This window comes from Labrus bergylta, chromosome 12 (genome assembly GCF_963930695.1).
Source record: "Labrus bergylta chromosome 12, fLabBer1.1, whole genome shotgun sequence".
In the NCBI taxonomy this organism is placed as follows: Eukaryota; Metazoa; Chordata; class Actinopteri; order Labriformes; family Labridae; genus Labrus; species Labrus bergylta.
In genome coordinates this window covers 6,732,560-6,745,158 of record NC_089206.1, presented here as the reverse complement: position 1 = coordinate 6,745,158, position 12,599 = coordinate 6,732,560, and the positions used below count along the sequence as shown (strand labels likewise).

General features: G+C 40.5%; 1 protein-coding gene across 1 annotated transcript; it reads left to right on the top strand.

Moving 5' to 3' along the window:
* Positions 1-799: 799 nt before the first annotated feature.
* racgap1 (Rac GTPase activating protein 1) lies at positions 800-12,150 on the top strand. The gene is made up of 17 exons (XM_020635927.3): positions 800-938; positions 1,369-1,474; positions 1,608-1,810; positions 2,220-2,362; positions 3,085-3,154; positions 3,249-3,302; positions 3,413-3,490; positions 3,792-3,909; positions 4,465-4,607; positions 4,900-5,064; positions 5,177-5,272; positions 6,722-6,920; positions 7,292-7,397; positions 8,312-8,444; positions 10,396-10,522; positions 10,636-10,735; positions 11,021-12,150. The coding sequence occupies exons 2-17, from the start codon at positions 1,390-1,392 to the stop codon at positions 11,094-11,096; spliced, it is 1,896 nt and encodes a 631-aa protein (XP_020491583.2). The 5' UTR covers positions 800-938; positions 1,369-1,389; the 3' UTR covers positions 11,097-12,150.
* The last annotated feature ends 449 nt before the right edge of the window (positions 12,151-12,599 follow it).

Below are 12,599 nucleotides of genomic sequence, written 5' to 3'. Positions count from 1 at the left end.
GATTGATTGATTGATTGATTGATTGATTGATTGATTGATTGATAAAGACCTTGTTATTGGTGTGGCTGCATAATGTTAAATACAAGTTTATATGGTTGTTTAGGTTCACTTTAGGATTGTCAATTGCTTTTATAATTTATCCATCCTTTTTTGTGAAATTAAAATGTCTTAAACAAAGATAGGCCAGCTAATAAATAAAAACAAACAATCAATCAAACAATGATCAAATTATTAATTATTATTATTATACATTTATTATGATAAATTAAAGTCAAATTCCTTCACACAGACATAATTCTGGTTACTAGACACAAGTTTGTGATATTTCAGTCCATGCTACAGTTATCCTCCTAATCACAGTTAACCGAAATTGGCAGTAAACCTCGATGTGTCCATCTAATATTGCTTTATTTATGGTTGACGCCCTGCATATTCGTTATTTTTCCACTTACATGTGTCTTGCCCACAGTGATGTATTATACTGTATTTTGACAGTTGGTTCTTAACGGAAGTCTGAGTTTTTCAGCTACTTATTTTTTTGGCACTTTTCTTTGTCTGTTTCCTCGTTTCTTAAGCGCCAATTTGTCTTAAACACAGCTTTTAAAATATGTGTAAAAAGTTTCCCCTCAAACAACTGCGTCTGTAGACTTCCAGCCGTTGACTTCGCGTCGATTTGAACAGCGCGACCGCCGCAGTAAGTTTTATTTTGAAAATACGCACCGACTCCGACGTATTTTTGCGTCATTCTGCCACGATGACACCGGCGCGGCGCTCTTCGCTCATTGGCTAGCGGCGAAATTTGAAATAGAGAGAGCCCGTGGTGGTCGCCCCTGCTGTTGTGTGTGTGGAGGAAGGTACCGATAAGCTCGTCTCTAAAAAGAAAAAAAGAAGAATATATGTGCTGAAAGGAGTTTGCTGTTCTGTCTTTACTTAAAACTGTAAGTATCTCATGTGATTTTAAGTAACATGGTTGACTAAAAGAGAAATTCGCGCTAGCAGAAGTCAGGCGTATCATAACCGACATGTTATTTTTCAAGCATACAGTTAAGTGTGTGTGTGTGTGTATATGTGTGTATGTATGTATGTATGTATGTATGTGTGTGTGTATGTGTGTGTGTATATGTGTGTGTAACATTTTCCCACGGAGATGTAAAAAGCTAGAAACAACACTCACTGTTTCTTGTTTTTTTTGGGACGTTTTTGTTGCAGTTTTCTTTTGTTGCCAATAAGCAAGAGGATGTGAGGATTTCCTAATTCACCTTTGTCTGATGTCTCTGATTAGCAGTAACAGACCAGCACAACACAGGGCCATTGCTCTTCTTGTCATTATCTAAAAATGAATAATAATATTTATTTTTATTCTTCAAGGGTCTTCAGATAAAGACCATCATGGACACGGCTGTGCTGAGTCTCCAGAGCTTATATGATAAGCTGAGGACTCAAGTTGACCTTCTCAATGAGAACATTGAACCCAGTAAGTAGTTAATGGTTCTCGCTTTCATCTGTTACTCCTCATCGTTTATGACCAACACTTTCCGTACGCTGCCTGCACACACACTCACACACTGCCCCACATTTTAATATTTACCCTCCCTCTTTTCCCCCAGACTTCATCCAGATGGCACAAAACTTTGATGACTGCCGTCGCAGATGGCTGAGGACAGAGCATGAGCTGGGCTCCTGCAAAGAGGGGCTCACCAAAGTGGAGACGGAGAGGGGAGCCCTGGAGGTCAAGCTGAAACACGCCCGCAACCAAGTGGACGTGGAGATCAGACGGAGACAGAAGGCCGAGGCTGACTGCGAGAAGCTGGTATGTGGAGGGCTACTTCTAACACCTGGTCATAGGTGTTAAATATCCTGTGAGGAGTTTTCTAACTAGGCGTTTAACAGACTGAGATTAATTTTGATGCATCTCTATGGCCTACTAAAGCAAACAGGGTCGTGAGCGATTGATCATTTCTATATAATGACTTGTAATGTCTGAAACCACTCAAAGGAGGTTCGGTGTCAGATGAATAGACTGACTGCTCCATGCCAAAACAGACTTTCAATACTTTTTCCACTGCAAATATTCATGATATCCTTGACTGTTCAATTTCACTATTTTCACACGTTAGGACAAATCAGTGCTCTGCCCAAAGGGGTCACTGCTTTTGACACAAACTGAAAGTTAATCACAGGAGGTTTAAGTAAATCCTCTGACATTTTTCCTCATACAGGATCGTCAGATTCAGTTGATCCGGGACCTCCTGACCAGCGAGGGATCCAGTAACAGCATCAAGCTGAGTGCAGAGCAGCGCTCCGCTTTGGCCTTCCTGAACACAAACTGCCAGCCGGCTGCCAACCTGAACACCAGCAGAAGGTAAGACGTTCTCTCAAACAGCATTATATAGTTTAAGTTTTGTACTTCCTGTCCATGGCCGGACAGAGTTTTTTTAATTTTAAGCTTTCCTCATCATAGTTGGATCTGATATGTAAGCTGTTGGATCTATGTCGTGTGGCACAGAGAACAGCGTTCCTGGTTGTTTACCTTGTTGATGAAGTTTCATTAGCATGTAGAAACGTCTCATACTTGAGTCAGATGTCGTATAGAGTTGTTTTTACTCGCTTACTTTAAACAAAGAAACTCCTCCTCTAGCAACTCTGATCTGTTTTTAAACTTGATGCATCCTTTGACAAACTTCTCTGAACATTTCAATGTTTTCCATTTATGATTTTCAAAGGATAAAATGTCATGTCTTGTCTTGTTTAGCACCAATACACCAAGTCAAATTCCTTGTATGTGCAAATGTACTTGTTTCAGGTTACATAATTTACATATTAAGCAATACTACAGGTCTGTTGGGCAGTGGGCCCACCAGAGAATAAACCTTCATAGAGGCAAATAAGGTGGTGAACAAACACATCTGGAATGACCTACACAAACACGACAATGGACATCATGTTCCTCACATTCACCAATTCTGATTCTGATTCTGATGTTAAAACAATTTGTGAAGATGTTTTGGTTGGAGGAAAATGTCACATGCAAGTAAAACTACCGCTCATCGACCTAACATGTTAATGTTTCGTTGCTCCCGACAGACTGACGAGGATAGACGAGTCCGCCTCCATTTTGTCAGACATCAGCTACGACAAAACCGACGACTCTCTCGTAAGAATCTCTTTGTTCATAACTGTGTACATTTAAACGAACATGTCGTGAAAGACTGTTCTTTCACATTTTGAAATCTGATTCTGTGCGACAGGATTGGGACTCCTCTAATGTGAGGACAGTGCGACTCAAGAAAAGAGAGAAAAGGGTATGTTCAGCCCGTGTGCAGCTCCTCTCCTTCAATGTTTTGTCTTTGAGAAGAACGGTCTCATAATCCCTTTTGAAGTGTAGATGTCAAGTCTGCTGTTTTGATTTCAGCGCTCCTCAAGAAACCATGTCGACGGCCCTCCAATGATGTCCAAACGCTCTCGATCAACAGGCAGAACGTCAGAGAGGGTAAGATGTGTTTATATTAAACAACTCTTTATATATTATCTGCCTGCTGTAAGTGCAGTAATGCTTGTACATTAGCAGCCCTGGCTTGTGAAGGGGAAGTGGCCCTTTTTTCCTTTGTGCAAGCCTAACCCCCCCCTGACCGTCACCAGAGACCCCGCCCTCTAATTCACTACCTGTTACTATAAGAGGATTTATGGAACATAAAATGTGGCAACTCCAATTTGTCACAAGTCTTTATCCAGCTCTTATAGCTTGACTGAGTTTGGTTGTAAGTGTTATTCTGACTTTCTTGTATTTACAGGGAAATGAGGCCCTGGTGACCAAGACCACCGTGACTGTCCCTCCAAATGGAGGACCTGTTGAGGCCATTTCTACCATCGAGACTGTTCCTTACTGGACTCGCAGCAGGAGAAAGACTGGTAAGAGTTTCTGTATTGTGTATTAATGGTAAAACTTGTCTTTGTATACGCCCTCTGGTTAACACAATGGTGGCTTAGTACAATGATCCTGTTGGTTCACATCCAGCTGAGTTTATATAAAACACTCAGTAATACCTTTCAAATACTAAAGCCATTTTAGAAGAACCAGCACATGTCAAATCCTCATCCACCACTGTAGCCTACTGTAACTTTTTTCCCCCACTTTATTGCAATGTTCATTTACACTTTTCATTCACACAGTGACTTGAGAATGCATTGCAACCTTTTTTTTTTTTTTTTTTTTGAATAAAAAACAAAACAAAGACAAGACGGGACAAGGAAAAAAAACAACAGAAGTTCAATTTAAAGCTGAATTAGAAAGAAAAATCATATTTATAATTAAAAAGTCTACTGTAACTTGTAAGTGTGTCATCATTATTTCTGTGGATGTTTTGAGTTATGCAGCAACAGCCATTTGATGCTATATTTCCCCCAAACTGCTGCATGGTGGCCAGGCGGGCATGTAACACACTGTTATTAATCTTTAATCTTCAGCTGTCATGGAGTGGGACTCTGAATCTGTCCAGTCTGAGGACGTGTTCAAGCAGCCTGTCAACCCTGAAGGAGAGATGAAAGCACAGCCCAGCACTCCACAGAGCCACGGGAGCGTCCGCCATCACGACTTTGTCTCTAAAACTGTAAGAATGAATTCAAATGAGACGTTTCTCCCTTTTTTATCTTTGCATCTTCACAATGAGCTTGATTAAATTCTTATCGTCTAGCCCGTGAGATTAAAATCACGACATGTTTTATAGTTCTGTACTTATTTTGGCATCTAACTCTCAGCTAATTGCACCCAGAATGAAAAGATGTCTAATTGCCTCTCCATTTGTACTGATGCAGAGCATTTGAATGAGTTTATTGTGACTGTAAACTTTTTAACACACATTTCTTAACCAGCCTCTCGCCTGATTTTAACGTGTTTTAAAGGTCATAAAGCCCGAGTCGTGCGTGCCCTGTGGAAAGAGGATCAAGTTCGGGAAGCTTTCCCTGAAGTGCAGAGACTGCAGGGTGGTCTCACACACCGAGTGTCGCGACCGTTGCCCCCTGCCGTGCATCCCCAACCTGGGTGCAACTCCAGTCAAAATTGGGGAGGTGTGTGAGAATATTATCCATACCGGCAATCTCTTGATTATCCAAAGTTCATTTCCTCTCTGACGTGTTGTCACAGTGATGACTCTTGACCCCGTCTCTCTTTGGTTTCCAGGGCGTGCTTGCGGACTACGTCCCTGAGATGTCCCCCATGATCCCTCCTCTTGTAGTCCACTGTATCAGCGAGATCGAGCAGAGAGGCCTGCATGAGGTGAGGGGTCTTCTTCTTTTTCTCTTTGAGTAAAATGCAGAATAAAAGACAGAAGTTATTTCTCCCATTTAGCTGGAAGCTGCTGGTTTAACTTAGATTTGATCATCTATTTCTGGGCGATTGCGTTTGTATTTGGACTGGCTGAAAATCAGCAGATGTCTGTATGACTGTGCTGCTGTCTCCTCCTTCTGTTGTTTGATTTTTTTTGATCCCGTCTTATTTTCCTTGGATTAAAAAAAGTTAGAACGGGTTGGCTTTTTTGTTCATCTTAAAGACGTTTTCTGCTCTTACTTTACTTGTTCTAAATATTGTCTTCTATCTTTCTGGGCCTGACAAGGTAACTACAAGTGTTTCTGATGAGTATTAGCCTTAAGTCGGTGCTTTTGAAGGTTTACTTTTCTTCTCTTCTGTCCTTTATGGTAGTACATTGATGTAAAACTTTTAAAATGTTTACGCCTGTGTTTAACTTTTGGATCGTGATTGGCTGCAGACCCCCTCTTCTAGATAGCTCCTCATTAGTAAACCCAGCATTGCATTGTGCTGGCTTCACATACAAACAGGAAGCTCCACCAGCTGTCAGGTTTTCAAATTAAAATGTTCCAAACTGAAGAGTAAGAATTTTACTTTTCATCATTATAGAAGGAGCTGTTCCATCTCGCCTGAACGTCGTCATGGAAACAATTTGTGGGCACTTCTTACAGTTCAGTCTGAACGTCTTTAAAGTTAGACTTTGCAAGCGCCCAACCATATTTCGTGATCAGTGAAGTGGATCTGCGCCTTCAGTCTGATATCCGATACGTAAATTGCTTCAATATCAGACCCGATATAAGGGACGGGTCCCATCTCTAGTGTTCAAGGCTTGATATTTACGCCCCTTTGGTGTTACAGGGGGATGAAGTGATCTCAACTCTGTGCCACCCTTGGAGGAAGTGAAACAGAGGCGTTACAGTGGCGAGATGGGATCGTGTGTTTGCATGTCTGACTGTGTGTGTATGTGGACCTCCTGCTGTGCAATGATGGCGCACCTTCGTTGAGAAATTACACTCTGAAAAGGGCTATTGTCACAAATGATTTGCTTGATAAAGGTCGAGCACTTCAGCACCTCATGAATATATGTCAGACAGTGAGTGTGCTCGAGTGATTTTGCACTTGTAGAGACTAATAATAAAATGGCTACACTTAGCATAGCATAAAGATTAGAGGCGGGGGGGGGGGACCAGCTAGCCGGTCTCCGTCCAAAGTTATTCAAACGTAACTAAAAAAGTGTAAACACCTTTTTTACATTTCTACAACAACGACAAGTTAAAGAACAAGTCGTGGTTTCAAGCTGAGTTATCTGCTGGAACTGTATCTTTGGGTTTCAAGTGGCCTTCAGAGTCATTTCCTTAGATCAATGAAAAGAGTATTTAGAAATCAAAAGGTTGAATTCTTGTATTGCTTCCCTCTCAGGCTGGACTGTACCGTCTCTCTGGCGCTGACCGCACAGTGAAGGAGCTGAAGGAGAAGTTCCTTCGCAGCAAAACGGTTCCTTTGCTCAGCAAGGTGGACGATATCAACGCCATCACCGGCCTGCTGAAGGACTTCCTGAGGAACTTGAAGGAGCCTCTGCTCACCTTCCGCCTCAACCGTCCTTTCATGGACGCAGCAGGTTTGTTTGTTTGTGTGTGTGTGTGTGTGTGCGGCTGGTGTGTAAGATGGCACTTACTGTTAAACAACTGGTACTTACCCTAATTTATTAATAGACTGCAGAAATGTACCCAACAGAGCCGTTAAATGAGAGTTTCGGGAGTGTTTCCTCTACTTTTGTTTTTGCTATTTGTTCTGAGAAGTGTTTGGAAGTATATTCAGGCAGTGGAACAAAGAAAGAGTTCAGTTCGTTGGCCTTTCTTCTTTTTTTTTTTCAGAATTTATTTGTCACCGGAGTCAGATACATTTTCTTTCAAGTTGTTCATTAAAGCCCAAACAACCTCGGCTTTCTCGGTCTGTGCTGATGAAATTGCTTTCCTTGTTCCCTCTCAGAGGTTTCCGACGACGACAACAGCATCGCTCTGATGTACCAAACCATCGGTGACCTGCCGCTGGCCAACAGAGACACGCTGGCTTTCTTGGTGCTTCACCTGCAGAGGTGAGCAGCGACTCTCCTCACCATATATTACTCCTGTGAACCTCTATGAACTCTGAATATCTCAGCGCAAAGTCAATTTGATGCCTCGCTTATTCCTGCTACACTTCACTGCTGGGATTCGATGAATTCACAGAAGTCTTTCGTCTCTCTGTATCTGACCTTTTTCAATGTTTTTCTGTCTTCTAAACTTAATTAGACTGAATCGCTCCAGGCAGAATTTGCTTTTAATAAACAACGCAGGTTCATCTGGTTGAACTTGATGGTTTTAGACAGGTAAAGTTTGTTTATTGGTGCAGCTGAAGCTCAGTGGTAGAGTCAGTTTTCTCTTAACTGGATGGTCGGGGGTTCAATCCCCAGTTCCTGCATTTACATGTCATCCTTGGGCGAGACACTGAACCCTAAATTGACTTCCAGTTTTGTTTAAGTCAGTGTGTGTTGATGGATAGGTACAGATGTGCAGTTGGACACTATAAGCAGAAGCCTCTGTCATCAGTGTGTGAATGGGTGAATCTGACATGAAGTGTTAAAGTGATTTGAGGTTTTATTGTCCCCTTGGGGAAATTTGTCCTGGACTCTAATCTCCCTCTGTGGTATATCCTCCCTGAGGGATCAAAACCTTAAGATATCTCAACAGTGGGATCCAATGAGAGTATTGATTCTTATCTGTGTTTCATCCAACGTCATGGTGCCACTCCTCGTGCAATCTGTGGATGGAATTACAAATGTTCATTACAGTGGGGAAAAGTTGTTGATTTTTTTACTATTAATTAAAAAGTTGGTAGTTGCTTTTTTAAAAAAAAAAAATTAGGATAAATGAGTCAGTACAATGAAACAAGAAACCGCAGAACTTAATTGTTAGATATTTTCTTAGACCCCTAAAGAACATTTAAAAAAAACCTCTTTTAATCTTTCAGAGTTGCGGACAGTTTGGACACGAGGATGGACATCAGTAACTTGGCCCGAGTGTTTGGTCCAACCATCGTGGGTCATGGAGTTCCCAACCCAGACCCCATGACAATCCTGCAGGATACCAAAAGACAACCTAAGGTAAGGCTGATCAAATCCCCACATCCATGACTGCAAAGCATTTTTTTTTTTGTCTGTGGTTACTCATATAGATCACTAAATATAAAACCTTCTAGTTGTCTCCTGTTTGGTCACACCCGGCTTACTGTTGGTTAAAAGATTTTTTTTCAGTGCAACGGATTGTGGCTGCAGCCTACACTTGTGAAAAGCTTCATTGTCAGAGAAGGAGAGAGGATTACATTTAGCCTTGAGCAACTGTCATCTGATGTGATCCTGAGCACGCTGAAAAGAGTTAGTCACAGTCTCTGAGATGTCTGAAGAGAAGTGACTCTCTCTCTCTGGCTTTTTCACCAAGTCTGAACTTCTGAGTCCCATTCACGACAGGCAGAAAGTGACACTGTCTTGTTAGCTTGTAGTCATCATTTTGTGTGAATATATTGTTTCCTGTGACTGCTTCACAATAAAAGCCCCCACATACTGTTGACAGCAGAGTGTAGGTGTGAGTCGGGCATTGTGTAATATTAGTTATGTGCGTGTCTCCTCGTGTTAATAGACCTATTCTTGTTAAGTGGAGTGTTCTTGTGCATGTTTTGATGTAACCTCAAGTGTGTTGACTCTTAAATTCCCAACAGAAATTCCTCTTGAATAAAAAAAAACAAAAAAACAAAGTTATGTAGCACAGGCCTGCATTTATAGTTTTCTCAGAACTTCTTGAATATAAGGAGTCAGTTTGATGTTGGCGTCGGAATGGCCGACTCCCCCGCTAACAATGGGGGAAAATTAAGTTAGGAAAGTTTCTTTAGCGTGTAAGTAAGGACACTAACCTGACTTCCAAATAAGCAGAGTTTCCTCTAGTGCTTGACTGAAACAGCTTTATAACCAGGGCTGTCCCGTCTATGTAAACATATCGTCTGCTGTATTTTTGGATGTAAAATATCGCACATTCTAACTTTAACTGGAATTATTTTAAACTCTTAATCTCTTCAGACACAAGAGGCAGCACTGAAACAAACATTGCATTATGAAAATGCTTTTGGCAAATTTCATCGTAAGTAGGTGCTAATTAGACGATAACTAGACAAACTTTTTTTTTATTTCTTTGAAATTACCCCCGAATTTACTGACAATTGGGTGAAAATTAGCTTGTAACTTATTTGAAATAATGCCTGAATTGAATTGCAAACAAGTCATAATTGGTAAGTAACTGTTTTTTCCAATTTCTTTGAAATTACCCCCAAATTCCACGGTAAGAAGGTGACAATTAGTAAATAATTTATTTTAAATTAAATCACAATTCACCACAAAATGTATGGAGAATTATCCCAATATAATTATAATAATAACTATATTATATTCTGTGTATATATATATATATATGTGTGTATATGTATTCTGATATTTCCAGATTAGCAGTTAATAAATTGGAAAAAACAGTTACTTACCAATTATGACTTGTTTACAATTCAATTAAGGCATTATTTCAAATTCGGGGGTAATTTCAAAGAAATAGAAAAATAATTGTCTAATTAGCACCTAATTACGACGAACTTTGCGGACCTGTAAAGTGTTACCATGTAATTTCTGCAACAATATTTAGGTTAGTTTTGATGTTGTGCTTTACTAATGAACCTTACGTCCCCCGTGACACAACTTAACTAATTAGTTTCAACGTAGAGTGTAGTGCAGACTTTACACCATAACTTATCATAAGACTGAACTTACACATAGAGGGTGTAACAGGCTGCTTAACTCTAACCATGTAGCTCAGTCTAGTTTGTTAGACTGACCTACCACAAGTCTCTCAAAATGATTTCTACTTTGCTTCAGAGCATCGTCTCAGTACTGTAGTCTTAGTAATTCCCCTCTGTCTCATCTCAGGCGTCGGCATAAACAGAGGATGATGTAACACGCTGAAACAGGCCTGATCTTTAAGCATTTTTATGAATCCCATAATGTATTTTTTTCTCTTCAGGTCGTGGAGCGTCTGCTGGCTCTGCCGGCGAATTACTGGGGTCAGTTTGTGATGGCGGAAACCGAGCAGCCCAACTTGGATCACCTGATCATCGAGAACGCCAACTGCTACGCCACACCTGATAGAAGTACGAGCTCAGCTGTAAACGAAACTGCTGTTTGTGCTGCAGTGTTTGTGCAGGCCTTTGCAGGGCTGTTTGCTGGCTGATATTTCATTGTAATGTGTGTTCTGTTGTTTCAGTGAGCATGCTGGGACCTCTGACCACTCCAGAGCACCAGTTCAATAAAACCCCCTCCTCCAGCTCCTTGTCTCAGCGCATGAAGTCCAGTCTGACCCCAAGGTAAACACACAAGCGCCAACCAAACCGGCCCCGCTTTCAAACTGATTTCACAAACCCATGACCTTATGATTAATCGCCTCTTGAACTTTTGTACTGCTGATTCATGTATATCAAGCTGAATAATACATGTTTTTGTTAATATACATTTGGAGAAAAAGCTGACTCCTTTAGAACATCTTCCTCTGGAGTTAATCTTCTCTACAGTATCTCATTATCTCTCATTGGACTCTGTTTTATTGACTCCTAATAATTAAACGTCATTATGTCTGCGCTCTGTTGTTGCAGATTCGGGAGCAAGAGCAAATCGGCAGTGGGATTCAATCGCCAGGGAAAGTTCTTTGCATCTCCTCTCCTGAAATAACCCCGAACGCAGCTGAACCCTAATCCTCCATTCACACACTGCAATAACCACCATGCAACCATTAATGCATAACCTGGTACTGCTTTGATAACGACTAATATTAAGGGTTTTATAGCCCTCTTACTTATAAGTGTAATATTTCACAATCCAAAGGGTTGCCTTTTGCTGATTTTATGTGTTTGTGGAAGGATTTTTTTAACCAAATAGTAGTTTTTCTATATCTATGCACATCTGTGTGTCTGTAGAGCTTTTCCTTATTCTTATTTTGCCTCAAAACAAATGAGAATGTACTTAATTGTAGTTGTTTTTTTTTTTATGTGTGCATAGGTTGAAATATGTAGTTTTATTGTGACCAGCTTTTACATTTAATCATTTCCTTTTGCAGTTTTTCAACTCATGTGTCACTCAGAAGTTGAAGAATTGATTCTAAGGCATTTCATTTGAAGGGTGTAACTGAGTGTGTGACTGTGCGTAACATAATCATTCTAGTTTTGATGTTTGTTGTTCACTTCCATTGAGTTTTCATCGTCTCTATCCCCCCCCCTGTGAATTGTGATGTAAATATTTAAATTGCTCAGGCCCCTCTTCTTGGCAGAATGCCTCTGTAGTACTGATTTGGGGTTGTTATCATGGTAACAACACCATTAGGCAAACATTTTTATTGGCAAGATCTTCTCAATCATTTGCAAGACTAACTGAGATGAATGCTTTTTGCAAAAAAAAAAAAAAAAAAAGTTGAGAAGAGGACCAGAATTTGCAAATCTTTACGATCCTTATGCTTCCAGTGTATCTCCGCTCTGCTCTGCCAGTGATCATTAGGAGAATTATTCACTGCTTTATGTGTCGGGCTGTTATCTCTGGAGGAGCACAGCGATCTCACAATGTTTATTTCTCTGTAATGTTTGTACTTTTGGAAAGCTCCTTGTGAGTAATGGCAATTAAACTGTATAATTTGGCCAGTTCAGTTACTGCTGCATGATTTGATGGCATTTAGCATACTTTTTATACACACTTTACAAGTCTTGTAAATTATAAAATACATTTCCAACCTCTACTCGGTGTTCGATGTGCTTTCTGTTCATGCTTAGTGTGATTGCTTTGGTTTAGAGTCCGGATTTGTGATCCAAGTCATCATATTGTATTATGAATAAGAAGACAGGCCTTATAGAGACAAATGTACCGATGCTCCATCCTTCAGCTGTACAAGGTAGACAAACCTCCTCTCCCCTACAAGATACAATGATGTGTGCGAAAAACCCAAACGTTTTCTGATTCCGATCTGTTTCTATGCTCACTTGTTAAATACAGTTTTTGGCCTTTGCCTTCATTGGATAGGACGGTATGTAAAGACAGAAATATGGGAAGAGAGTGAGGATGACATGCCAACACAGATTGAGGACTTGGCTCAAAACTGATGTCAAATTGTTCTCAGTTATGATGGTAAATCAGGGTTTTTATTGCTTATACTGTAGGTTGTCAAAATAAGTCTTTTGAATACTTAAT

Coding starts and splice junctions, on each gene's coding strand:
- racgap1 (XM_020635927.3), top strand. CDS start 1,390: ATGGACACGGCTGTGCTGAGTCTCCAGAGCTTATATGATAAGCTGAGG. Junction 6,921..7,291: donor TCCTTTCATGGACGCAGCAG/GTTTGTTTGTTT, acceptor GTTCCCTCTCAG/AGGTTTCCGACGACGACAAC. Junction 7,398..8,311: donor TTGGTGCTTCACCTGCAGAG/GTGAGCAGCGAC, acceptor TTAATCTTTCAG/AGTTGCGGACAGTTTGGACA.